The sequence below is a fragment of the Sander vitreus genome, chromosome 21 (genome assembly GCF_031162955.1).
Source record: "Sander vitreus isolate 19-12246 chromosome 21, sanVit1, whole genome shotgun sequence".
In the NCBI taxonomy this organism is placed as follows: Eukaryota; Metazoa; Chordata; class Actinopteri; order Perciformes; family Percidae; genus Sander; species Sander vitreus.
The window spans coordinates 10,176,594-10,203,791 of NC_135875.1; the positions used below are offsets into that span (position 1 = coordinate 10,176,594).

General features: G+C 39.0%; 4 protein-coding genes across 5 annotated transcripts in view; 2 read left to right on the forward strand and 2 right to left on the reverse strand.

The window, feature by feature from the left end:
- Nucleotides 1-510: 510 nt before the first annotated feature.
- ddit4 (DNA-damage-inducible transcript 4) lies at nucleotides 511-2,294 on the reverse strand. Its single transcript, XM_078279781.1, has 3 exons — nucleotides 2,159-2,294; nucleotides 1,688-1,920; nucleotides 511-1,604 (listed from the first exon to the last, which is right to left on the reverse strand). Exons 2-3 carry the CDS (start codon nucleotides 1,869-1,871, stop codon nucleotides 1,105-1,107), a joined length of 684 nt encoding a protein of 227 aa, XP_078135907.1. The 5' UTR covers nucleotides 1,872-1,920; nucleotides 2,159-2,294; the 3' UTR covers nucleotides 511-1,104.
- A 2,955-nt stretch (nucleotides 2,295-5,249) lies between these two features.
- On the reverse strand, nucleotides 5,250-7,863 carry anapc16 (anaphase promoting complex subunit 16). Of its 2 annotated transcripts, none has more exons than XM_078278611.1 (4): nucleotides 7,759-7,863; nucleotides 7,354-7,507; nucleotides 5,465-5,539; nucleotides 5,250-5,365 (listed from the first exon to the last, which is right to left on the reverse strand). In XM_078278611.1, the coding sequence occupies exons 2-4, from the start codon at nucleotides 7,493-7,495 to the stop codon at nucleotides 5,256-5,258; spliced, it is 327 nt and encodes a 108-aa protein (XP_078134737.1). In that variant the 5' UTR covers nucleotides 7,496-7,507; nucleotides 7,759-7,863; the 3' UTR covers nucleotides 5,250-5,255. The 2 variants fall into 2 exon arrangements, with proteins under 2 accessions (XP_078134737.1, XP_078134738.1); XM_078278612.1 differs by having other exon boundaries at nucleotides 7,736-7,827.
- Nucleotides 7,864-7,946: 83 nt separating this feature from the next.
- On the forward strand, nucleotides 7,947-20,311 carry ascc1 (activating signal cointegrator 1 complex subunit 1). The gene is made up of 10 exons (XM_078278610.1): nucleotides 7,947-8,592; nucleotides 8,735-8,837; nucleotides 8,941-9,038; nucleotides 9,126-9,304; nucleotides 9,420-9,553; nucleotides 10,483-10,602; nucleotides 10,693-10,817; nucleotides 11,420-11,493; nucleotides 13,632-13,776; nucleotides 20,048-20,311. The coding sequence occupies exons 1-9, from the start codon at nucleotides 8,469-8,471 to the stop codon at nucleotides 13,746-13,748; spliced, it is 1,074 nt and encodes a 357-aa protein (XP_078134736.1). The 5' UTR covers nucleotides 7,947-8,468; the 3' UTR covers nucleotides 13,749-13,776; nucleotides 20,048-20,311.
- The window catches only part of LOC144535868 (testican-2), a 51,912-nt gene continuing 38,404 nt past the window's right edge, over nucleotides 13,691-27,198 (forward strand). Inside the window, exons 1-2 of the mRNA XM_078278614.1 lie at nucleotides 13,691-13,776; nucleotides 24,305-24,590. Of these exons, the coding sequence (XP_078134740.1) occupies nucleotides 13,745-13,776; nucleotides 24,305-24,590 (318 nt within the window). The 5' untranslated portion in view covers nucleotides 13,691-13,744. The remainder of the gene's footprint in view (nucleotides 13,777-24,304; nucleotides 24,591-27,198) is intronic.

Below are 27,198 nucleotides of genomic sequence, written 5' to 3' on the forward strand. Positions count from 1 at the left end.
AGTCTGCACATTCAGCTCGTGAAGCCTGCCAGTTGGCTGGCTGAAACTGGAAACAGGAAACGTAGCTTTGTGCACGTACACATTTTGGGGGATGTGCAGCATGTGCCGGGCAAGAACTACAGCGTTACATTCTTTCACCGCAAATGTACTCAGCTGTTTTTGGCAGATGTGCTGCTTTTTAATTTTGGCTTGCCAGAAATAACTTTTTCTTCAGTTTGAAACTATGTCATTGTTGTACATGATGTGGCCGATAATGGCTGGCTCATGTGCCTGACAGCTGATCTATATTATGGTATAGCTGAACATTGCTCCTCACTACAGGTATCTTAGTATTCTGGTATAGTTTGTCAAGGCATACAGCTTCATATATGTGGTTGTACATTTAGCAGAATCACACTTTTAGCTCATAACGTTCCCAAATTCCCATAGGGAAAAAAATGAATCTGGGTATAAAAATGCAAATGGATGATATAAATCTGATATGTTACATGAAATAAGACAACAGAAAAGAATTGTTAAAAAAATAATTTATTTGTAGTCATGAAAGTACAAAAACAGTGCAATGTTATGAATATTTGAATGTCAAATAAATAAAGTTGAAAGCAGGATAGGTCGACACAGAAACAAGATCAAGTTACATTATTTTGAAAACTTAGCCACAGCTTGCACATAAACTTCACAATGCAGGCATTGGAAAGGCTTTGTTCTTGAATTCAAGCAGTAACTAGGTCCCCTAATGATTTGCTTGGTGTACAATTCATCACTTGATGTACATAACAACTAATGTAGAAAAAAAGAAAGAAAAACACAATGGTCTTTAATGACTATAATCATATAGCTGCCGTTGTACGTTTCAATAGAAACTGAGGTACGCACTTTAATACTCGCAAAACATTCCACATATATCATGTCATTTCAAACACAACACCTGCTCCAGGTGCCATAAACTCCCTTACAGTGGGAACAATATGCTACATCATGACAAAGTCCATCCTTACACTTTAAAAGGCATCATATACATGTAGTTAAAGTAATAAGGCCCTTCAGTGAACTTAACTGGGCGTTTTTAAAAGACAATAAAACATCAACAGTCCATAACATTTCTCAACATTCCTCAATGAGCAGTTCTTCAGAACAATACAGTTTCTTTCTGATCACTCGGAAACCAGTGCTAAGTTTAATAGCTTGTCTCACTACTGGAGTGGAAGGAGACTTTGTGCTAAAAAGTCCTTGGATCTTAGGCCACAGCCCGCCAGACTCTAGCCTCAACACCAGAGTTAACTGAAAGGTGGGGACAAGGTAGGGGTCCACAGATAGCTGTGCCATGCTCTCACAGACGGCCCCTTGCTCCACACAAAGGTCAATGAGAGCCCCTCTTAAGCCGCAGGGCTCACTAGCTGCCAGGTGAAGGAGCTCCTGTCCGATGTGCTCCAGAAGTTTTTCAGGGATGAGCAATTTGGCACATCTTAAGGCGCAGTCTGAGTCTTTGGCTTCTCTCAGGCTTCCTGCAATAAGGTCCACTACTTCTTTCAGGATGGTCTCCTCCATTGGATCATAAAACAGGTCTTCATTACAGGGAGATAGGTCACTGTAGATATCTGACCCTGTTAAAGAGACACAATGGGTTAGAACTGAATAAAGAGGAATGGCTAATCCACCTCTAAGTAACATTTGCAGCGTTGTTTACCTGAGTCTGAGAGATCACTCCTGCTGCCATTGTTGGACACTGACTCAATACTGCTGCTGTTGGCAGATGTGCTGAAATCAGCCAATCTTTGCACCAGTTTACCCCAGGACAGCCTCCTGTGACTGCTGTCCACTGGAGAAGGGGGTGAGCTGCCGACATCAGTGGGTGCAGAGAGAGCAGGCATGGTTGTCTTATTTGCAGTACTCAACAGTATCAGCTGCTTTTGTGGTCAGCTGTTTATGAGGAGACAAAAACAACAGATAAGCACTCAAACTCGAGATAAAAGACAGTAGTTGCAAGTTAAACATAATTAATTAATACACAAGTAACAGGCTTCTTTAGTATAGCATGTTACGGAATGTATGAACAGGACAAGTTTACAGGAAGAACATCTTTGTTAAACGTTAGCTGTTAAACTGTTCAAATTAGCTATCAGGCTAGCAATATCAGCAATTATAACATAGTACTTACAGCTTCTTTGACAACGGTATCGTTCAAGTCCGTTGTCGATGTTAAAGAAAGTTATTTGAAAGGTTATTGTCTGCAAAAACAACCATTTGGGAACTTCTTTCTGCTAGACTTCCTCATTCATACACCAGCTGCCGAGCTCTGCGTTTTGTCCTGCAACAATGTTTTTATAGTGGCTATTAGGCCACGCCCACTCATAGCCAGCCAGCCAATCAAAAAGAGAGGCACGGCATCGGAGCTAAATCTTGCCTGGTAACATGCCAGCAGAGCAGAAAGAAAAACAGGAGGAGGAGAAGGGGGGTTGGGGTGATGAATAGCAGACCCCAGTATTGTGGAAATATACAGGGACTTGCCTGGGCTTGCAAAGATCATATAGTATTTTCTTTGTTTAATATCCTTCATAAGCATAAATAAATGCCTTTGCTGTATGTGCATCTAGTGTATAGATGGCATTGAATAAAGTCAATGCAGGCTAGCCTCAGCTGGTTGAGTGTTGCAGTGCACATTACGTCACCTGTTTTGCTCAAGCATTACATCAGAATTTTTCATCTGCTACAGAGAGGTGCAAACAACACACAGACAAGCAGCTGCACATTACAACACTGGGAACATGACAATATGCTAAATGTCAAATGTTTGTCAAATACTGTATATACTGTCATAACCACCTCAGATATATAAGCAACCTGTTATATTGTATTAATATGTATATTTATTCCAGCACCATTTGCACTTTTGCATTGCCCTATTGTAATACTGCTTACCACTCTCATAGAGCTGTTAACATGTATGTATGTATGTATCTATGTGTGTATGTATATATTCACTTTTTTATATACAAATCTGTACATAGTAGTCAAATGTTTATCTTTACATAGCATTGTTGTCCTTGATTTTAGCTGTATATCTATTTCTGTGTATGTACTTTGAGAGCAACAAAATGCCAGAGTCAAATTCCCTTGTATGTGTTCACACATACTGGCCATTGAAACTGATGCTGATTCTGAAAGATGTATATCTTCCTATATTTGCCCTCAAACAGAATGACAATGAAAACATGCAGAGCAATAGGAATGCACCAGAAGGATATAGCTGACACTACTATTTAATTATTTCTCTAGCCTTACTGTCCCAAAATATGTTCTGGTGCTATAAAAGTGCTTTAAGATAGATAAATAGATAGATAGATACACATTTTTATTGTGAACAGCGTGATTTTTTGTTTCGTAAGATAAAAGCAGAGATTGATTTGGTAAATATGGATGATGCTCAAAGACTGAGATGGCTGTTCACATATGAAACATATAAATTAGCCAGTTATCTTGAGAAAGCTTGGGAGAAGAGGAAAAAAAGCTCTTTATCTAGATGAACTATATGTGTATATGAATATATTTGTATTCATGTATTTCTCCGAATAATTTGTATATGCGACAGGAAGACGTTTGTTAAGTTTGTGGTGTATTGTAATCCCATGTAGGATGGGCCAAGATGTTTGGCATGACACAGAAATAAAATATAACTAACATAGATAGATAGATATAGATATTTATTGTCATTGTGCTCAGAGTACTGTGACAATCTGTTCAGCATCTATTCAGCAGTGTGCATAAAAAAAACAAAGTCAAGTAAACAGAAGAAAGACAACTAGAGAAAATAGAAATAAAAGAAAAAAACAAGTTTCCTAAATAGTGAAACATAAAACACTGTATATGAATTTCATTTGTTACAGTAAGCGATGGCATGCTAGATGAAACACAAGCAAGTTGCAAGAAAACTTGCTGTGTTTCTGTCTTGTTGGGCTGTACTGTACATGACACATTCAATGTTTGCTTAAAAAAAAAAAAAAAAATTGGAAAGCAGCTAGATATATACTGTGCTGCTGCACGTGAGTGGGACAGAATGTACTTTAATTCAGGGAGGAACTGAAAGACATAAACACGTGTAGGTACAGTATGTTCTGAGGGGGGATGTTACGAATTAAGATTCGTCAGAAAGTTTTGATGGGGAAAACCTGTTAGTTCCTCTTTCCTATGCATTAAAGTGGGGGCCAAAGTTAAAGGCTTCAGTTGCTCATGTAAAACCAGAAAACAGTTTCATTTTTTTAAGAACTATGAGCAAACAACTTGTAAACTAAAGTTCCTAGAAAGAGCGATGTCAACCTTTTGAACTCTTCAAGCTGCCGCTGGAGGCGGGTCTTATAATGTCCAGGGCCGTCCTTAGTCATCGACACCGAGAACAGTACATTCTGTACATTCCCACCCCTCATTTGTTTGAAAACAGTCGTTCACTGGGCAAAACAACACATTTCCTCGCCGCCAACACAGCAGAGAAGTGGCACGGAAGCAGATACGGTTTAGACTCCTTGACGAAAGCAATCACATCAGTGAGTTTCAGACCTTAACTCATTTGAGGAACAGAACAATTGTACATTTTCAACATAAAACAAACAGCACAAACATTTAGTTGCCCATCTGCATATTAGAAATGTACTCAGGGAAGAGGGTTAGGACAAACTATACAACACCAAGCAAACAAACAGTCCAAGGAATGTCCAAGTATGACTTTATTTACAAGCTCTCTTGGTTTTGCTCCAAGTGCTGTTGGAGCGAGCAGCGATGAACAGGCAGCAGTTTTTCAGATTTATGAGTTACAGTGCAGCCATGTGGAAACAGAACGCCTCATTTTAAGGTATTTAATACTATAAAGATTTATTATAATAAAGATATTATTTCTCTTAACACTGGAGGCTAAAAGCAGATTGGACTGGTAAAAAAATCTATTAACAGTCTATTACAACATTTTGAATTGTTTACTTGATAGTATATAACAAATAGATATTTGTTGACACTGGTTTATAATAATATACTGGGTAAAATATAACGGGTTGTTTTAAAAAAAAGAAAACCATGCTCATACATTAGTCAAAGTGATAAAATAATACAACTCGCATTCAGTATCTCCAGATAATATTTTACACTTATGATATAGAATAAACCCATGAAGAAGAAATACAATTTATGAAGTGAAATAAACCTTTTTCTTCTACTTTGCTGATTTATTATCCAAAGGCATCTGGGTCTTCTTTTTAAAAATATTTGATCTAAGATGGTGTGAATCCCAATAGCTGTTCAATTGGTTTATACCGCCACTCATCTGCTTCCAGCTCCTCCACCAAGCTCGCAAGTTTCTCCATTCGAGACACTTGTTGATCTGGAAGAACACACAATTGTTACTTTATTATTAGGGCGCCAGGTTTTCATGGATCAACCAAAACAAGCGCATTTTGCACATATAGAGTTACGGACTTACCATGTTTAACCTGTTTTAGTGTGGAGGCAACTTGGTAGCTGAATACAGACTCGCATAAAAACCTGTCAGAGCCATCTAAAGAGAAACACACAAAAAAGGTAAAGAAGTTAAATGCTGGTGAAGACAAAAACCGCAGCCTTGCTGTTCACTAGGCTAATAACAGATCACTAGTGTCAAAATGGAGCTTTCAAGCTACTCCAGAAAGAGAAGTTCAGATGAAATATTATGCCATTTTCAGCCTTCAGACTTTTAAAATAAACTAGAGATAAAGCTTGAGACCTTCAATCCTAATCATCACTTTGTTAGCTGTTTAGAACATTGCAACACTCTGTGTTTTTATACACAAGCCAAACTAACATTAATTGTATGTATGTATTTTGAGCTAGACAGGCAACAAAGTAGATGGATAGATATGTGTTGTCCCATAACAGATAACATAAAGACAGGTATATAGACACAACAGCAACACCGGATCTATACAAAGTCAGCGAGATAAAACTTCAAAACTTCTGCCAAAGCGGGTCCTTCTACACCTCAGAGTCCTGTATCTGCGGCCAGATGGCAGCAGTGTAAAGTGTGGATATAGAGGGTGATTGGTGTCATTGACAATGGTGAGGGCAAGGCGTGTGATGGCTCTATCGTTCAGGTCTGACATGTTGGGTGTAGGGGAGCTGATCATTTTGGAGGCGACGTGTGTGTGATCTGGGGAGTTTGTTATAGAAACGGGGAACAGTACAGCAGGATGGGTTGGATTATGCTTTTGTAAATTAACAAAAGGAGGTGTGGGGCAACAGAACATGCTCGGAGTTTACGGATGACATGTAATCTCTGCCGAGATCGTTTGGGGATATCGGTGACGTTTTGATCAAAAACTGAGGTTATTGTCCAAAGTGAGTCCAAGGTATTTGAATTTTTTGACCTGTTCTACTGTCTTGTTATGGATGGAGACGGGAAACAGTCCTGTGTTTGGTGCGTTAAAGACCAGCTCTTTTGTTTTCTCTATATTCAGATGGAGGTAGTTGTCAGTGCACCACTGTGTGAAATGAGAGATGGAGTGTTGATAGGCTCTAATGGAGTTGTTGTCATTGAATAGAGTCTAGACCCAGTATGGCAGTGTCACCTGAATATTTATAATATGTAGTGATGTGTGAGGGGCTGATGAAGCCAGATGGCCTTTTACTCCCAATACACAAATCCTATGTGGCTTTGTGTTAAGCAGAAAATTGCGAGATACCAAAGACTTTACTAATGTTTAATTCAGACACATGTTGACAATGGATATATTTCGGAGTACAATATGGGAATTCAGTTAAAAGAAAGAAGACAAGCTTTGTGATGTGACTTTATTATAGCCCCAGGTTGTGCCACTCATTGTTTTTTTCATGAGACTTTTGCATTGATGAAAAACAAAGCATCTGCCTTTCTAAAAGACAAATAAAAGCCAAGACCTTAAAAAAAACAACCTGGAAAGTCATTTTGGCATTTCCAGTTTCCTCAAAGGCTTGAATGAGAAGAGTAGTAAGGAGATCTTTGTTGTCTTAGTTAAAAACTTGGGAAATGGGTTAAAGGGACTTAATTGTTTCATTTATTATAATTTTGATGTTATGGCTTGATAGAAGCGGCTTCTAGGAATCTGGAAATGTCCTCAAGACAGTAGCAAGACTTGTCTGAATTTTTCTTGTATGTATCATTCTGAAAACAGATGCTTAGCTCTGAGATCCGCCTGCGACTAACTTATTTGGCCCAGTGCTTTTTCAATGTAAATTACCTGTAATAAAACTAACGTACAGTGTAAAATAGTCTCATTATTTGATTCTCATATCCCCCGTCTTGTTGGGAGGAGACAGACAGTTAACGACAGATGCCTTTAGCTGTGTGTTTGATCTTACCTTCCATCATTTCACCTGCGCCTTTAGGATATGTGTACAGGACTTTTCTTGGAGGGATGAGCTCTGAAGCACTGAATCCAGAGCCAGTCACCGAGCTGCCGCTCACACCTCCCGCAGAGGACGACGAAGAAGACGCTGCCATTGCCTTCGAACACTTTAAAACACACACAATAGAACAAGCTGTTTTACTGTTACCGTTGTATATCGTTTTTAGTTTTAACGAAGGCCGTTAACTATTAGCCATATCAGCTTAAGAAAGCTAGCTAAAGTTAGTTGATTTCCTAGCTTGTATGGTATAACGTTACAATCTGACAGCAAGTTATTAACTGCGACACCAAAATAGGCAACGGCCATTAATGTTACTAGACAACATGGCAATAACCTTTTTTTTTTCCTTAAACTTACGGTCGACGCCCCAGTAAATCTATTTTAGACTTTGAATCCGCGCAGTTTGCTCCGTTGTTTTGTTTAGATGTCTTGACCCTAGTTTACGACAAAGACAGCATTTTACGTTTGAAGCGGCGGTATTCTCGCCACAGACGTGGGATCAGGCTCCCCCATATTAAGCAGCGGGCAAAAGTCGCCTAAATATTGCTGTCCACAGATTGTCCTAGATTAGTGAGAAAATGTATGTATTAGCAATAACCATGATAACGAGTAAGGCAAATCAATTTTTAGTGGTTTAAGGGAATGCAACTGGTGCATAACAAGTCTGGGACAAAATCATAATATAAACTGGAAATAAATACTGGAAACAGCTATTGTTTAGAAGCTCTGAGCAATAAAATACACACATTTTCTTTGTAGCGTCAGTTTAAGTTAAGTCAAGCACATTGAAGTTGAAGGAACGACTTCCCAACTCGGGAAATAGGACCTTCCCAGGAGCACGTGAATGCAGCACTACACTAAAACAAACCAGTGCCGTAAACCAGCCTGTCTGTCGTAAAGCAGGAAACCGATATGTAAACGTCAACTAACCTAACTAATAGTTAGTTGCTAGAAAAAAAGGGGTTAAAAAGCGACATAAGCTAATTCACAATTTTTTTTCCTGTAGCTAACTTGCTAGCGAGCAATTCAAATATTTATTTGTGTTGTTAGGTTTGCTAGTTTACATTATGGACGTTTTACGTCCAGCTCTTATCAATATAAATGGAAGAATATACCGAAGGAATATCATTAAGGAAGAAAATTATGAGGAAGAAGAAGAAGAAGAAGATGTATCTTACATTGGACCACCAGGTAAGTTAAGTCCTGTCAGTGTAAACAGCTAACGTTAGTATAAATGTTTGAATGAAGTCACATACAGTGCTGTCAGACTGTAGTCACAATGTATTACAAAAACCCAATAATATCTGCATATTTGTGGTTTTAACATGTTTAGAGAGTGAAGACTTTGCAGATGATGAAACCTGTGATGCCAACTACATTGAACAGACTGATAAGGGATACCGCTGTGCTGTTGATGTCCCAAGTGTTCTTTACAAGTGAGTTATCTATAAAATGCACATTTTGATTGTTCTGTATCATCCTAACTTTAAAAGCACAGGAGGTTTTGTTTCTATGAAGCATCATTTATTTGTTCTACAGATACATCATTGGGAAAAAAGGAGAGACACGCAGACGTCTGGAGTTTGACACAAAGACATCTATCAGCATCCCAAAACAAGGAGTGGAAGGACAGATTGGTGAGGATTAAGAGCATCATAAAAGAGGTTAGTGAGTGCTCTCTGAAACAAAAGATTTTCTCTTGACTTTCTTTCTTTGTCTGACAGTTATCACAGGTTCCCATAAAGCTGCAGTCTCATCTGCAGTCACACGGGTTGAGGTCCTTGTTGAGAGTTTCCGGAAGAAGCAGCCTTTCACGCATTTCCTGTCATTCCCTTTGAATGATCCCAAAATTCAAGAAGGATTCCTGAGCTTTAAAGACGAGGTGTTGCAGCAGTGCTCACAGGTATCGTAGAAGGAATATGAATGGTAATGATGAAGGGCAGTGGTGGCCATGTATTGTCTAAGATCACCACATTATTTCCTTAATACATCCTATATTGTTGTTACCTGATGTGCAGGATCATGGAGTAGAGGAAAGCATCTTTCAGAACCCTGCAAAGCTTCACCTGACAATCGGCACCCTGGCTCTGTTAAATGACACGGAAGTGAGAAAAGCATGTGAACACCTCCAAGAGTGTCAAAACTTCATTAGGTAGGGGCCAAACAAGTTTTTCTTTTTTTTCTTTATCATACTAAGATTTTGACATTGTAACTAAAAAGCACTGTTTTCATTTGAGATAAAAACAGGACGTAATGGAAACAAAATCAGAAGTACTGCTTTAATTAAAGTATAATTCTATTGGTATTTTATATTTTTCTTGTTGTTAACAAAGCCCATGAAAACCAACAATGAATTGATCCTACAAACAAGTAGCCAAAGCCTGATATAGCTTATTCTTTTGTGCCATAGACAAAAGACACATCACACACATCAGTGAGCCACACTGTTGCACTGGGTGACACATGCGTGACTCTGAATGTGGTGACTGTAGTTTTTTTTTGTCTATCCTGTATACACAATCCTGCTGCTGTAAATACTCACTAGTGCACCAAATCGACGGCAGAAAATAGTCTCCAACAAATACAATGCTTAGAAATAATGTAGCCTTTAAAAAAATAAATAAATATGAAAGTATATATTTGTGACCCATTTTTAAAGATTTACATCTTCAGTAGTAAAACATGGAATCTAGGCTGGGTAAATTGGAAAGTATTGAGACACGGACTAACATTGTTTTGGTTTATTCATTGGATTTGTTGACATTAAGAAAAATATGGAATAACACCAGCCTTATTTTTTTAATAACTAATGATCTTATGTCATTGTAACTTTTTAAAGGATGGATTAGATTAGATTAAATCAGATTAGATTACATATTATGATTGGATTAGATAAGATTACTAGTGAATTCAGTTTCACATACCAAAGAAAAAATACTTACAGCACAACACAGTATTACAAACAGACCATTGTATTACTAAACATCCAGTCTATGAAAAGCCTTACATTAAAAAACTAAATTATAAACCTGATATGCCAGGCGAGTCGCTGCAATCTCTTTTTTTTCTGTCTGCCATCAGGGACATCACAGAAGGAAACCCTCTGTCGTTGGAGGTGACAGGCATAGAGTACATGAATGATGACCCAGCCATGGTGGACGTCTTGTATGCCAAAGTCAATGTGAAAGACAGATCTGACAAGTAAGTGGATCAGTAACAAATCCTGTGAACAAAATTAAATACATTTACAAAGTTGACACTCCACGATTTTTGTTCATTGCTGCTTTTAAGGTTGCAGATGATTGCAGATCGGCTGGTAGAGCACTTTGTCTCAGCAGGGCTGATGGTCAGAGAATGGGACAGAGTGAAGCTGCACGGCACTGTGATGAATACTGTGTTCAGAAAGAACTCCACAGGTAGAGACATTACATGCAAGCAGCATATGTGGCAGTAGCGAAGCTAAAAAACAATGTTATTGACCTGTTGGGGCTACATTGGTAGCTTCTGCCCTGAACCTATTTGCCAATGTCCCCTTATTATATTTTGGATCTGAGCTGCAGTGACGACTAAGCTGAATCTTGAATAATTAACAACAACAAATTCCTGAGGATAGGCATCAGGCAGCCAGTTCTCTGTTTGGCCATAGCTCTGTTTACGTGCACCAAGCAGCGTGTTTTCCAAGTATTGACAATGGCTTCATTCAGTTTGGCCATGGATGAAGTCCAGCTCCAGTTCTCAAATTTGTACTGAGCTGACCAACAACACAGCACAAGGGAGGGGCCGTATCACTGCAGACCATGTTTGCCAGTATGTAGACGATTAAAATTCAATGTTTTTTCTTCTCCTCAGTCCCTGTTTCACAAACACATTTCACAACTACATGACCTTGATTGTCACATTGCTATTGCCTGCTGTAGCAGCAAGTAAACATGCCTATGTGTACAGGAGATAACATGTTTGTTTTTTGTTCTGTGTAACATTGTTCAGCTTGTCTTTTTACACTCTGGTGTTTTTCCAGTTGATGACATGGGCGGTCCAGGAAGACAAACCATGAGTGAACGAGAGGCTTTTGATGCCAGAAACGTATTAAAGGTTAGAGGCCTGCCCTTTTAAGTACTGCTGGATTACAAACCTCCAGATTTGTGTTCACTGCTTGACTGATGTTGATACCAGATGACAATTACACATTAGGCTTTTGAAAGTTCTTATCCATAGGCCAGTCAAAAGTACTGAAACACCCTTTTTATTATATAATAGTATAAAACATAGGTCAAGTATACTATAAGAGAAATGAGAAATGTTTAACTAAAATATATTTGGAAATTAACTAGAATTTGATAACTCTATTTAGCCACCTGCAGCACTATTGCACCATCCACAGGTTTTTCCAGCTGTGGTTGACATTTTTATTGCTTTTGGAGTCCCATTGGGATATGAGAGCTTGCCAATTAATAGGTCTTAAAAATAGAGAGATTTAGATCTTTGTGGGGGGGCACTCTGCTACCACTCTAGCATGCACAGAGGATAATCAGGTTCATTTTGGGCTGACTCACTCCTACCGATCGTAAGGGTGTTTTGATTTTCGGCTTGTACTAAATGATCATGTTCCAGACCAGCTGGGATATGTACTTAGACGTTAACCCACCTGATCTACTTAGAAGCCAGTTATGGTCGCTCCAATTTCAAATCACAACATTTATTTTAACTAACAAAAGCACAGGTGTGACTAATAACATTAACACATTTCTATTCAGGTGTCCCAGTCAGCCGTGACCGTGAGCCAGCATGCACAACACCAGTACACTGAAACTGATGCAGCTAAATTGAATTCAGCTATCTTTTAATTTGATTATTTGAACCTGTGCTTTTCCGTACTGTGACATGTCAAGGTGTCTTTTGTTAAAAAGGCCTGTTGTGTGCTTTTTTTTTGTCCTCTGGTGTGTGACCGGCAACATTATATTACATAGAAAATGCATCTAAATGCAGAAAGAACTGCTACACATGCAGATCCTCCTCATTCAGGACTTAATAATTAGAGATGGTCCGATACCATTTTTTGCTTCCCGATTCCGATACCTGAACTTGCGTATCGACCGATACTGAGTACCGATCCGATACTAGTGTGTCATATATTTTATTATGTTTTAAGAACTGTATACTATCCCTGTATGGATGTGATATGATTTCCATCTTTGTTGTCAGTCTGGCTCAGGTTAAACTCTTTGTGAAACATGAATGCCACAGAACGTTCTTTTATTATCCAGTTTGACAGTCAGTTATAACGGAAAAAGAACATAAATAAACTACTTTAACGTATTTTTTCTTTAGGGCTTTATTACGTGGTATCGGATCGGTGCATTAACTCCAGTACTTCCCGATACCGATACCAGCGTTTTAGGCAGTATCGGAGCCGATACTGGTATCGGTATCAGAACATCTCTACTTATAATAATAGTAATCTTTATAAAACTTCATTTATACAGCAATTTTCAAAACAAAGTTACAAAGGGCTTTCTACGCTTGAAACAGGATTACATAATTTCAAGACTGCAATGAGGCAAATAAAGTCAGGGAATTAAAAGTAATACAAAAATGAAAAGGAATAACACAACCAACAATAATCTAAGATAAAAACAATAATCATAATAATGAAAATAATTATAATTATAATAATTACTGCCCAAGAGCATATTGATTAAACCTGTTATTTGAGGGTAACAGGACTACGCCTGTATACAGTTGCTCAAAGATGAGAGTTTTGATAGATTTCTGTTAAAGCAGCACTTGTCAGAACAAGACTAAAATCCTCCAGGTACAGTTTCTTTGTGTGTGATGACTGAAATGTGACAACAAGTTGACACTGCAGATAAAGAAAAAGCTCTGAAATTCACATTCCCTTTCCTCTCTGATGCAGAGATCTTTCTTTGAATAACAAAATCCTTCATTTTCTTTTCTCTGAAAATGACACAAGGGTGCCAACTAAATGCTCAGTTGCCCGTCACCATGGTAATGCCATGTTTGTGGGTGACTGCTTGTGTTTTTTTCCTCCACAGAGTTTAACAAGTAAGGTCGACTTTTTAAACACAGTGCCGGCTTTCCGAAATCATTTAGTGGTTAGACTACTTTTGTAATCGGGAAATATTGTTGAATTGGCAAAAATAAGGTATAATGCTGATGACGTTTTGTATTGCTGAAGTTTCTATTATCACGATTTGCTGTTTTCATTACAGAAATTTGGTGCTTATCGTTTTGGAGAGTTTGAGCTGAATACTGTTCTGCTGTCCCAGAGATATTCGACAGATTGTACGGGCTTCTACACCTCTGCAGGGAGCATCAACTTCTCATGAGCTTCAACAGGGCTGAGCATATTCTGAGGTGGGAAATGAATAATGACTCAAGTTTCTAGCTTAGCAGAACATTGAAGCAGTCTTGACACTGTTGTCCAGTAGGTGGCAGCATAAGGTTTGGGTTGTTTTTTGTTTTTTTATTTATTGCAAATGACTTGTTCGACCTATATCTGAACCTAATGCTTTGTTTTCTGAAAGCCCTTGGGAACAGTTCATGCAGAAACAATAAAATGATCAGACTACAGAATGATTGAAAGTTCAGACTAAATCTCACTCAAAAGGTGAAACGTGCATTCAAAATCACTTTGAAATGCTCTTGGTAGTCAGGTTTTGTACTTTTGACACTCCAGACAATTTGTTCTCTTCAGGGAATCTGAGTCAAACAACATCAAAGTAAATGTAACTTAAATACAAACATGCATTCAAAAGGAAATCAAGAATTTACATTAAAAAAACTTCACTGTTTACTTATGCCTCGGTTTTGAAAATAGAATGTGGTTACTTTTGCATGTTTGAGGATATGTTGTTCACAATGGAAAGATTTTATTTTGGATGGGAGTCACAGTAGAATAACTGAGGAGGAGATTGACTTTGTGTGTGAGTATAGCGCAATAATGACCTAGTTGATTTAAGACAATAGAATTACTGCCACCTGGTGGCAGTGACAGGATGTAAGCAGTAGGGCTGAGATCATCGATGTAAGTCTTATTAGGCTACAATGTGTCATTTTGTAACATTTTTGGTTGGTGGTGTGCCGCGGGATTTTTTTTTTTTATGTAAAAAATGTGCCGTGGCTCAAAAAAGGTTGAAAAACACAGAGCCAGACTATCTGTCCAATCTGAGTTTTCTCTCGCAAGATTATTTTGCAGCGGCAAATAAACCAGAGTACGTTTTTCTCCCATCCCAGAATGCTGTGTGGAGTAGCCAGACCCTCCTCTGCTCCGCAGCGTGTGGATGGTCTGGCAAAGCGAGACTAACATAGTGGTAACTTTTACTTTGGATACTTGAAGTACATTTTGCCGACAATGCATTTACATTTTGAAGCCAGGACTACTTTGTCTTCTGAGTATCTGAGTACTTCCCTTTTTGACACCTGGTAGGTACCAACATCCAAATACAGTGTTACTCTGCAAGCTGGCAAAATGCCCTGACCTGTCCATGCTTGTGAGTTTATTGGCCCGTACATCTCACATACAGGAAGTCAGTATAAATGCCATGTTCTGAATAATTTAAGGAGTCTTGCTGCACCGTCTCACCTGTCAGCCATGGCAGCTGAAATAGCTGATCAACGTTTTCTCACCGTTCTTCCTTTTCCTAGCAGATTGTGAGGCTTAAACCTTTCATGATTTAGCAAATGTGAGGTTTAAAAGGAAATAGTTTCAAAATAAAATTGTGTGCAAAACTAGAAAACTTTCAAAGCTGTCAAAACATTCTGGTTTCACACTGATCATGACCAAGTATTACCCATTTCCTTTCATCTCACTGCCTCGTGAATGTGTTAATGCGTCACTGACATGATTTATTACACCAGTCCTGTTTTTTTTTGTTTTTTTTAATCAGTGGCCTCCCCACACGAAGTCTTGAAACCTTGTTCCCACTCCCGTCTGTTAAATGTGTCAGTGAATACAGACATCGGACACAGAGACTGGCCACTTGCTCTCGCTGTCAGATCTTTTTCAGCCCTCCCCTCAGCTGGCGATGCGCTCTGCTTGGCATTCAGGAGGGCGATCGCAGAGCAGCCAAAAGTTACACTGATGGAAACTGAAGGCGCTTTTTGTTTGTCAGCTCTGCCATCCTGTGCTGTCCACCCTCCCATTTCAGCAGTGGCGTGACTCCCCCCGTTCTCCTGGAACCATGTCAACAGACGCCATTAGACAGGGACATGCAAATTCTGCCATCGGGAAAACAGCCGGCCAGCCAGCAGAGCCAGCCGTGCATTGACCATGGCACTGTCTGGGCTTAAAATGTCTTTTTTCAGACCCAGGAAAGGCGCCTAATTATCCACTCCCTGCATCCTGAGAGTGTGCTTGTTACTGGGTCAGGAGTACACATCCAGCATAACGCCACTCTCAGGTAACAGAGTGAGGACTCTGGTAATTGCCAATACTATTGTTTATAAGCACACAGAGAGGCAGAGAGAGAAGATGATTTGAGAATGTGCATCCTTGTTTCTTTTGGCATGGACATGATTAAGGATACACTGGGCAGATGTCTTCACCAATGATCGTACGAAAAAAAACCATCAAGGAACATGCGTCATCCGCAGACAGTTTCAGACACTGAAGACATATTTAATTTGTCACTCTATTTCATTATAAGATGTTCGGACTATGTGTCTGTTTAAATGGCAATATGTGTGTTTTGTTGCATAGATTAGGAACATATTGGACTATAGGGCTGCACTGCACAATCGTTTAGTCTATAAAATGTCAGAAAATAGTAAAAAGGGCCATTTATTGAATGTTTACATACTGCTTATCAATGCTATGTGCCAGGTGACGTCTTTAAATCATTTGTTTTGTCCGACCAATAGGCCAAAACCCAAAGGTAGTTAAATTACAAAGATGTAAAACACAGAAAAGTGGAAGATTCTTACATTTGAGACGCTGGAACCAGCAAATGTTTGGCATTTTTGGTTGATAAATTAGTAGAGTCAGAAATGTGACAATAATTCTAGACACAGTATTTGATTGATTTCCATATATTTATCTACGGTGTGGGCAATGATTTAGATTGACTCAACAAAATCATGTTGCTATGTTGTCTGTGGATGAGCTTACTTACGCAGAGCTCGACATGCATCTTTTTTCTGTCCCTGCCACATCTCTCACCCTAATTAGTCAGCTCTGTGCTTCCTGCTGTGCGGACCTATTTCCTCGCTGGATCTGCATCCTTATTTCTGAAGAGACACAAAAGCTAGGTTTGAATTAAATGTCAAACATTTTAGTTGGCTTTGCAGACAATACTTCATTTACTGTACATTAGAAGGAAGAAAAAGCTGTGATTTTGAAAGAGGTGAAATCAAAGAAACCATTTAGATGAGCCTGTAAAACTTACATTGAACCTTTCAATAATGAATTATTTCATGTTTGGTAACTGAAGTCGTGTGCTATCTCAACCAAGTATTGTTTAGGCTTCTATCCAATTAGCATATTTAATTTCATGCCAGTTTTCAAAGTAGCCTTTTTACGCTGTTTGAAATAGGTCTTACTTGATCAATTTAAGCTTTTTTTTTTAGCACATTTTGGGTTTTGATATTCAAAACCGCCCTTTGCAATTTTTCATAGTATGATTAGAAATCAAGTTTTCATTCAGAGGAGCTGGCGTTAACATCTGCTGAGGAAAAAAAAGAGGATGTTTGACAGACTTGACCTTTTTAATACAGTAGATATGTTTGATTTGGATTCTCGGAGTAATAACACACATGGAATCGATTAAGCGCCTAATTACTTTTTAAGGTCACGGTAAGTTTTACCCTTACGTGACTTATAGCGCAAATGTTGATCAGGTTCATAAAATATTTTAATCCAAGTCCAATTAACTGAAAGGGTGAACTTGACAGCAAGAAAGCACTGAGATGACATTTCAGTAGTAAGCCTCATAATCCTGGTGTCATGTATTCCCCTTAACAAGCTTGAATCCTAAGATTGTTTTTCAAGAGGGTGTTTTGATCGATCAAACACATCTATCCACGTGAAGTTACAAAGTTGCCCTATAAATGATCCTGCTAGACAAAGTCAACGAATCTTTCAATTTAGATATTGTTAGCGGTGAAATATGACAGCGCGCCTTCCTTTTGATTATTCTGTCATGATGCGACTCTCCAGCTGAGTGTCACCGCCGTTTGAATTTCACACTAATCACTCTGTCACTAATGGGCATGAGCGGCCTTGACGGAGAGCCAAGGCTAGAGTATTTGAAATGTCTAATCTGTGTCTCCAGCGAGGAGGCAGGTGATCCCTGCAGCAGCTCTTTATCATTCAGAGTGCTGAGTTTGGAGGCTGCCTGCAGCTGTCCACGTCTGTTGCTGCTGGAGGCGTTCACGCAGGGAGGAAAGGCACAGAGCCGAGTGTTTGAACAGCAGGTAGTCATTCAGAGCTGCTGTATACTTTATGTACGCTTTGCACGGGGAGAGTTTAAAATAGGGTTGCAACAAATTTTCATTATCAAATCATCTCTGTTACTTTGTTTTGATAATTATAAAATGTCAGAAAATACGGAAAAATGCCCATTACAATTTGGCAGAATCCAAGATGATGTCCTGAAATGGCTTGTTTTGTTCGACGTAAAGTCCAAAACCCAAGGATATTCAATTTGCAATGATAGAAAACCGAAGAATCTGGAACAAATCTTTAAATTTGAGCAGCTGGAACTAGTGAACATGCATGGCATTTTTGCTTATTAAATAGCTTAAATAATTAACGGTTTCTTAAAATCTCTGGTGGTTGTTGCACAGTGACATACAAGCAGACAATTTATATAGCAATGCAAACTTATGAAATGTAGAGGGAGGATGACGGTCTTTATTTAAATTTCAAATGAATTTAGTCAGTCGGGACATTAAAGCAGCGTTAATTGATTTTCTGTGTGTGCTTGGTGGCAGCAGAACAAGCTGTTAACCCAACATTGACATATTCTCACCTTACAACGTTGTTATGGCGAATGTGTTCACAAACAGTTGCCTATTTCCTCTTGCAGCATTCAAGGAGCAGCATTAGCATTCATTTGGAGTCGTGTTTCTGGCCACTTGAAGAAATACAAGTCCAATATTCACTCTGTTTACAGCTCTGTTTCTGATCTCCATCAACTCATATGGGAAATATCCAGCTCATCGGCAGCTAAATGCTTCACTATGTTCACCAGCTAGTTGCTACCAACATGAACGATTCTGGTTTAATATGCAGACGGTGAGCTTCACTGCTGTAAACTCTCTCTGTGTCGGAAGCTATAAACCGTTCTCTTCCAAGTGTTTTATTTATCTACTCCAAAGTGTTGCCGTGTTAAATCCCTTCACACAGCACTTAATGCTGTTTCTTATTGGTAGGATGGAGAGTAGTGAAACTGATGGGGATTTGTCATTTATAGTGTATAGTGGATATGCAGATCTAACATAATCATCTACTCAGACTGAGCATGTCAAGAGTTCAGAATATCAGCCAGCTTCTGTCTATTGTGTATTTAATTGAAAAAAGTGCTGCAGTCTGTTCCACCCCTGCTGCAACTGCCTGCAGTGCAAACACATCAGCTGCAGTACTTTCCTGGCAAATCCAAACTGCTCTCAGACAGCTCTCAACTAACTTTGCACTTTTAATAGCTGTGTGACCCAGTTTGAGTCCAATTGAATTAGATCTATACGCGCTTAAAGCAGCTCCACTTACAGCTGTAAGTCACTTGAGATTACTTATTAAATGCCTCCCGATGTGGTTTATACTTTCAAAATAACTTCTTTTGATGGTTCTCTCATCCAGGAACTCCCTTTTAGGTTGCTATTTTTTTCTACCGTGGCAGCACCTATCACAGGAAGTAACTGCTCTGCCAACAAGCAGTGGTGGCTGTAGTTGTAGAAATGCAGAGGCAGAATTTGTTTGTTTTATTGTGTCCTCAATATTGAATGCCTTATTGTACAGGCTTGCACTTAAAAATAACATCATACGGACTGAAATTACACAAGTTAATAACTTAACAGAATATAAAGGCAGGGATGTGATGTATTACAGCACACTATGCTTAACCCACTAACATTAATACAGTTTTACTTAGTCTATTGCTTAGATTAGTGTTTGTCTTTGCCTTCATATCCTGACTGAATTAATGCAAATTATATATATATATATATATATATATATATATATATATATATATATATATATATATATATATATATATATATATATATATATGTGTGTGTGTGTGTATATGTTGTCATCAAACCTTTTTTGTTATAATAAGTAGTAGATTATTCGATTAGATGATGAATTGATTAATCGTTTTAGGCATTAATCAAGCAAACATGTCACTTGTTCCAGCTTCTCAAACGTGAGGATTTGCTGCTTTATTTTGGTTTTATATCATTGTAAATTGAACATTTTGGGGTTTTGCACTGTTGGTCAGGCAAAACAAGCAATTATAAAGACATAACCTTGGACATTTTTCCCCATTTTCTGACATTTTGTAGACTAAATTATATATTGATCAATCAAACAAAATAATCAACACAGTCATTGTAGATTAAACAAATCATTAATGTGGCCCTGGGGTGCTTTAAAGTACAAATATTGATCATTGACTATGTGTTGCAGGTCATGGATGAACATGGCAGCAGCATGGGAAATGTTCAGTGTCGCTGTCTGATGAAGAAGCTCAGTTGACAGTAAAGCACTGTGGGAAACATCAGAGGATAAACACGAATGGACAAAGTGTATCTTTGCGGAATCTTTTGTTAAAATCTGTTTGAAAATGATTGTCTGGGTTGTGTTTGTCTTAATGCTGGAAGGAGGTGCTACATTTTAAACATTCTGTTTCAAATCTGGCAGGAATAAAGAAAGAAATGTGTAAAGCAGCCACCCTTGGCATGTTGCAATTAATTGTTGTGTACCAGAAATTCCTAAAGCGATCCTCGCGGAGTTGTTACATCACGTGAGAATATGTAAAGCCACGATGAGCAGCGGAGCTCGTGTTTGGCCTTCAGAGCTATTTGTAAGACAGAAAAGGGAATTAGTTTAATTAGTAGACAGCACATATTTATAGATAAGCAACCCTTTAAATTGTCTCTCTGTCTGATGTTATTCAAATGAAGCTTTCCTTCCCTCAACTCCTTTTGTGTAAACTGATCATGCTTGGGGAGCAGCATAGATATGTTTTATCATCATCGGCCTAGAGAGGAAGATGGGGAACTGATGACATCAGTTAATCTCCTTACAATTAAGGGCGCTCTTCCACAGCGTAACTCTGATATGTAGAAGAATATGTTTAACTAGTTGTGTGGTGGAGCTGCTTAAAATATAAGATTAGGGGACTGTTATATCATGTGAACATACACTAGTTTTAGTGATTAAGATAGTTGATTAAGCTAGGCAACCCCTCATTTGGTCAGTGACAGAAGGTCTCTGCCTGCTGTAGAGCCCACTGTAGTTTATAGAAAACGCTGATACACACAAAAATAAAGAAGAGAAACGAGAATAAAAACACAGCAGTGAAGTCATAATTTTAAAGATTATTTTTTTGGGGGCATTTTTAGCCTTTGTTTTCACAGGACAGATGAAGACATGAAAGGGGAGAGAGAAGGGGAATGACATGCAGCAAAGGGTCGCAGCTCGGAGTCGAACCTGCGGCCGCTGCATCGAGGAGTTAACCTCTATGTATCTGCGCCTGCTCTACAAACTGAGCTAACCCAGCCACAGTGAAGTCATAATTTAGCCACCAGAACTACTACAGAGAGCTGTCACTATAATAGAGTATGCGCTAATGGAGGTATTGCAAATGTAAGGTGATTTAAAGCGTAATTAAAGAAGTTTAAAAAAGTGCCAGAATAATGCTAACTATGGATAACATAAAATACAAATTGAAGATAAAATGCAGATTGTGCATACGGCTAACATAGCCAGTAATTTACTGACAGTCCAACAGCCTAATGACAGAATGCAGGTGAGCATTCAATAAATTGTGTGTGGCAAACATTAACTGCCTAACGTTGTAAAACGTTGTAAATAAATATACCAGTAGGAATTTTTTATTCAAGTTGTTCTTACCCCATCACTGTCACATCCTCCTCTAGAAGCTGAAAAAAAGCTTTGTATTGGTATTTTCTGTCCATATTTTAAGATGAATATGTCTTTATCACTGTTCTCGGCATGTACAATTGAACCCCCATAGGTCGTTTTAACAAATACAGAATTCATATTTAACATTCAAAAACAACATTGCATAAAGGGCAGAAGGGCAAGCAAAGTGCTCAAATGTGACTTGAATTCATGACATTTTAGGCTTTTCACCACTGTCTTCAAGATTGAGAGGCACAAATGGTCACTTAGTAATTATGAAAAGTGAATCTGTTTGTCAGGGGATTCTCTGGAGCCAGATATGATCTAAATTGAGCATATGGACGGGGATCTAAGGTTGTTACTACTGCATTAAACACAGGGAGGGACCAGATTGATCTCTGATTGAGAATTCAATCTGATCAGTGAAGCACAAACATGCTAGAAAATCTTTGTTGCTTGTACCCTAATGTACTGTAAGAAGTGGTTGGCTGTGATCACTCGTCCCTTGGGGCTCCTGTATGGTCACTGTGCTGCTACTTCAGATAATGATGGAGCTGAAGAGGCAAGCATATAAGAGCTGTCTGCAATTAAAAAAAAAGATCCCTTGAGACTTCTCATCCCTAAAACGTAGCATCTTAAGAGATGAAACACTCACAGCTTTCGTCAACATGTTTTCCATTTGCTGTTGGTGTTGTTGTACACAGGAGACCAGTGTCCAGAGACAGGCTTTCCCAGCTCTCACACAATCTTTTAAAGCTAATGGTGCAAAACAGAACACAGTCTTTTAATGCTTCCCGGCTCAGCTGTGTGACCATTAATCTGCAGCACATTTATCCTGATCATGACATGACTGATGGCGACCTCTTGATCAATACATCATGTCCGGCACCTTGTACTGTTGATGTGCACAGCTGGCTGACACTGCGGGACGTTTCTCCTGCTGCCCTTGCTTCCCAATTCTGGAGCTCTGCACACTCAGGAAAGCATCTGCCAGATTGACTATTTTGATGCCAGTGTTAGTCAGTTCGACCAGCTAATCAGCATTACAGGAACGTGATCCTGCCTTTGTCTACTCTGCCTCAGCCTATATTAGTAACCTTAAACTCCAAAGAATCTGAGCAGAGCGCTGGATTACATTTATCTTCATGGGGATGAAATAGAGAGCGGAAGGAGCGAGGGCATGGAAAGTTTAGGGAGCAGCAGGAATAACGTGGCTAGACTTAAAATGATGTGCACGTACAGCAAAACCTTTCTTGAAGGAAAAAGTAGCATTACAGCAGCGGATAAAATATATCTAACCTCTTCAGTCACATATCCATCCATTATATCAAAGTGTTGTGCAGACAATCGTTGTTAAAACCCATGAAAGATTGCTTAAAGTTTTAGTGAAGGACTCAAGGTTTTGATATCAAATAGGCTTATGTTAAATGCACAAGACCTGCATAAGAGTTTTCTGATGAGCACACTTCTCAACATTTAAGGTGGGTCCTGCAGTAACTTTGTGTCAAAATCCAGTTTTAAGACCTTGTTTTCCTCAGTTTTGTGCTGATATTTAGCTTATTCCTACATTATTTGTGTTTAATTAAATTACCACACAGTATTCATAGGGTCAGGTAATATTCCTACATAGAAAACATGTACACATTGCACAGATAGTGGGAAGAACAGGGAGTTAACAAGGGCCAGGGGCTCATTTTTGCCCCATGGCCCCTAATACATAGGTTGTTCTGGGCTGGCCATGGTGGAACAGGACTGTTCAGACAAAACAAGACATTTGAAGACATCTCCTTGGGCTGAAGAAATGAATGGTGTAATGGGCATTTTTCTGTATTTTCTGACAGTTAATAGATCAAACGATTAATTAAGAAAATAATTAGTAGATTCATTTATAAATAGTTGTGGGCGAATGTCTTCAGAATGCATTGGAACCCCTAAATAAAAAGATTAAATAAAGTTTGGAGTGTTGGATTTGGTTATTTCATGCTACATAACTGCTGAAGTACTGGAACAAAACTACTACAACTACTTTAAAAGGAAATTTAGGGAGAATGTTGAGTTCGCATTTTAATTATCGAATTAGCAAGAGCTGTTTAAACACAGTTCCCAAAATAATTCATGCAAAAAACAAGCTTTGATGAAGTTTACACCACAGAACCATGATTAAGGACGTGTTCCCGGTACTTGTTCGGTATATCAGATTTTATAGTAAGACACTGCTGATCTGAGCCACTCTAACACATTTTGTCTGTGCTGCTAATAAACAAATTAAGAATAAATGAGAATAAATTACCCTTCCACGAGCCCAGTTTGGGCTCCACTGCTGCCTTATAGTATTAGCTCAACGGCCGCAATTTCCCACATTTCTTTCAACTTTATTGTGTAATTCCACTGTTTGGTTCTGTTTTTGAGCTCAACTCACAGTAAGCCTTATATTAAATATTGTCACTTTCCAAAAAAAAACACATTTTAATACAATAAAGAAAAGTCTGATTGATTATTAGTGCAACAATAAACATCTGTTTCACTTGCAAGTCATTTGCAGCTGTGTGTGTGTGTGTGTGTATGTGTGTGTGTGTATGTGTGTGTGTGCTTTCAAACTGAAAAAAAGACAGTGAAGTATTGAAACCAAGTAAGCAGAAAGGAATTATGTGTAAGTGAATGATCTAATCTCTCCTTTAACTGTTTCTCCCTCTCCTCTCCTCTCCTCTCTTCTCTCCTCTCCGTTCTTCTCTCCTCTCCGTTCCTCTCCTCTCCTCTCCTCTCCTCTCCTCTCGCATTTCCATTCGGTTGAAGCAGTAGCAGTAGCAGTCTTGTATGTGGATCCTTGGCAAGAGGGCAGCAGCAGCAGCAGCAGCAGCAGCAGCAGCAGCAGGAGATACATCCCAGACCAAACTGCCTGAGCAACATGGTCGTTTTAAGAACCGCCGCTTGCCTGTGCCTGCTGGTGGGCTTCTCGCTTCAGGTGGACCTGAAAAGTGGGAAAGAGGCAGGAAAAGCCGGGAATTTCATGGAAGATGAGCAATGGCTGTCAACCATCTCCCAGTACGGGCGTAAGATCAAACACTGGAATCGCTTCAGAGACGTGAGTGGTGTATTTAGTGTACAGCGTGTTTGTCGTATCTTATCTGGTGTTGCTTGAGATGCTGTCTGCGAAGGTAACGCGGGTTGTTTTCTCAGGTAATTTTGTGCCCAGTTGACTGTCGCTCCGAAGTGCATTTAAACGCCACATTAACAGTTTGTGGTACAGAAAAAGATTACACGGGATGGTATGTTCATATATCGTAGATGATAATAAACGCGTGCACCATGGAATGGTTGATATCTTTCTTTTTGGCAGGGTGTCTATTCTCTCTATATGGTATTCATTAACAGCCTTTGAATTGGCTGGCTGATTTTTATGGTTGAATTGACACTTTCATCCGTGGAGCTTTTTATGTGAGAGTAAATAAAATACAAACTTAAAGGAAATCTATCACACATCTATCATTGGCCCAAGTCTTTCCAAGCTCCTTCTAGGTAACTGTTATATTCCGAACTGTGTCTGTATTCACTGATCAATACCCATTGATCTGCCATATTGCACATATACATCATGTAGGGCCCCACAGTGAGGATGCTCCTAGAGCTTTCAAACCACACAAGACATTGCTTGTATATTCCCTAAATCATAAATATCAAGTATAAGGGAACACACATTTCTTATTCTCATGTGCATTGTTTGTTGTCCAGACTATATCCTGGGCTGTAAAACATATTTGTTTATTCTGTTCAGCCATGACTATTCAATTGACACAGGAAATTAACTCATGAATGTATCCTTAATAATTTAATGAATCTCCTACTAACCTAAATTTACTCAAATCTTTTGAGCATTTTTTTTGACATTTCATAGATTAACAGATTAATCGAGAATATAACCAAATGAAAATAATACTGATCGCAAAGGTTTATCGTAATCTTTAAGTAATACATTGTTCATAAAGTTAAACAATACAAATGATAACATTTTATGAAGTTCAACCAACCAGTCAGCCCACTAGTCCAATCTACGCATGGGTGATCATATTGATTAAATCTTCTCTCTCTTCACAATAGCAGTATAGGCCTAATGTATATTGTAACACAGTAAACTTAAGGAAACTCAGTTGAGACACCATTAGTAGACAAAATAACCAGATGGGAGTGTTTTTTTTTTTGTTAATCTATATTAATTACCTGAGAAAGGATAAAGAATACATTTGCACCATTGCCCACAATGGCCTCATACAAACAGATACCACAGGAATAGCCGTGGCAGTGTGAACAGTAACTGTTCATGCTGAGGATGGTTCTGCTGATGATCAGTCTTTCATTAAATGTTGGTGGGTAATGATGCGGCTCTTATTGTTTTAACCGTTGCGGATTGGTTGGGATGGTGATGGCTGGATGTACGCCCGGTGTTATGTCATGCTGTCACTAAGGTTGTTTTATGTGAGCTTGTATGGAGAGCTTTAGCAAATGCTTTACATATTTTGAGGTTCTGTGTTTTTATCTGGCTGCAAGACAAATGCCCCTTCTGGGACAAAAAAGTAAAAAAAATGTTCTGCCTGATTCCGATACCACAATTCAGTAACGATTTAATACTAGTCCTCTCTTTTTCCCTGGAATTTTTAAAGACTGTAAACCTCACTGTGTGTAACTCATTGGAATATTTGTATGTAAAGTGATATGAAACCAGCTAATGGCACTCATTTTATATGATATTTGACATAGCCTCGACTGTCTCTCCTGTCAGCATCCAAAACAAACACAACCAGCAGGGGATATGTGGGAGAGGGGGGGTGACGGTGAGAAAAGGGTCAGGGAGTTATGGTATCGGGTGTGGGACACCTCCCTGGTACCTAAAGACAGAACACATGGCATGAATCAGGAAGTGAGGGTTCTCAGAGGAGGAGTTGGTTAGCAACGGCTTAGATCCAAGCCTCTACCTCGACAACCAGACAAACTGTTTGATGTCGTTGCTGAGGAATATCACCTCAGACAGATAGTCTTATCAGTGTTGGCCAGACAGCTGCATTACCTTTGACCACGCTCTGTGGCATGCAGGAATCAGCCCCACTACCGTGGACCCCCCTGGCTTGTTGGGGAATTTGTAGTTGAATTGCAAATTTGTGTTGTCATGCAAATTTGAATATGATCTTGGCTGGTTTTTGGAATGGTTTGCCTCACCTTCTACTTGGATCGGTGCTGGACCGACGGGGGGGGTGAACAGGAAGGGATCTTTGGGGGCTTTCTGTGGGGCTTTTGGCGGCATATTTGGGTCATGTACCCACACTGTCCTGAGAAGATTTGTTTGACATTTCTAGAAGTTGGGTATTAGATAAATCGAATTTAGTTTCTGAATTTAATACATGCAAAATGTTGGAGAAAATCTCCACCTCATGTAATTCACAACACCCAAAAAAAGGTATTGCTTATTGCAGCTTGGTGACATTCATGTTGTTAACGATGGGGTGAATGGAGGTGGTGATTGGAGGGCCCAAAACTGGGCTCAAAAAATATATGGCAGGATTATAGTATAAACTCTGCAAGCATACTGTATGTACTGTGTATACTACTGTGTCTACTGGCTTCAACTATAATCAAGTACTAGATTAATAGTTTTGCCTACAAAACGTCAGATCACATTTTCCAGAGTGGTGACATCTTCA

What these genes read in the sequence shown, in the direction of transcription:
- ddit4 (XM_078279781.1), bottom strand. Translation starts at nt 1,871, where the DNA reads ATGCCTGCTCTCTCTGCACCCACTGATGTCGGCAGCTCACCCCCTTCT. An exon ending in GAGTGATCTCTCAGACTCAG is followed by an intron (nt 1,605 to 1,687) that starts GTAAACAACGCT and finishes TCTCTTTAACAG; the next exon opens with GGTCAGATATCTACAGTGAC.
- anapc16 (XM_078278611.1), bottom strand. Translation starts at nt 7,495, where the DNA reads ATGGCAGCGTCTTCTTCGTCGTCCTCTGCGGGAGGTGTGAGCGGCAGC. An exon ending in CGCAGGTGAAATGATGGAAG is followed by an intron (nt 5,540 to 7,353) that starts GTAAGATCAAAC and finishes GTTTCTCTTTAG; the next exon opens with ATGGCTCTGACAGGTTTTTA. An exon ending in ACTAAAACAGGTTAAACATG is followed by an intron (nt 5,366 to 5,464) that starts GTAAGTCCGTAA and finishes GTGTTCTTCCAG; the next exon opens with ATCAACAAGTGTCTCGAATG.
- ascc1 (XM_078278610.1), top strand. Translation starts at nt 8,469, where the DNA reads ATGGACGTTTTACGTCCAGCTCTTATCAATATAAATGGAAGAATATAC. An exon ending in AGGAGTGGAAGGACAGATTG is followed by an intron (nt 9,039 to 9,125) that starts GTGAGGATTAAG and finishes TTTGTCTGACAG; the next exon opens with TTATCACAGGTTCCCATAAA. An exon ending in ATGCCAGAAACGTATTAAAG is followed by an intron (nt 11,494 to 13,631) that starts GTTAGAGGCCTG and finishes TTTTCATTACAG; the next exon opens with AAATTTGGTGCTTATCGTTT.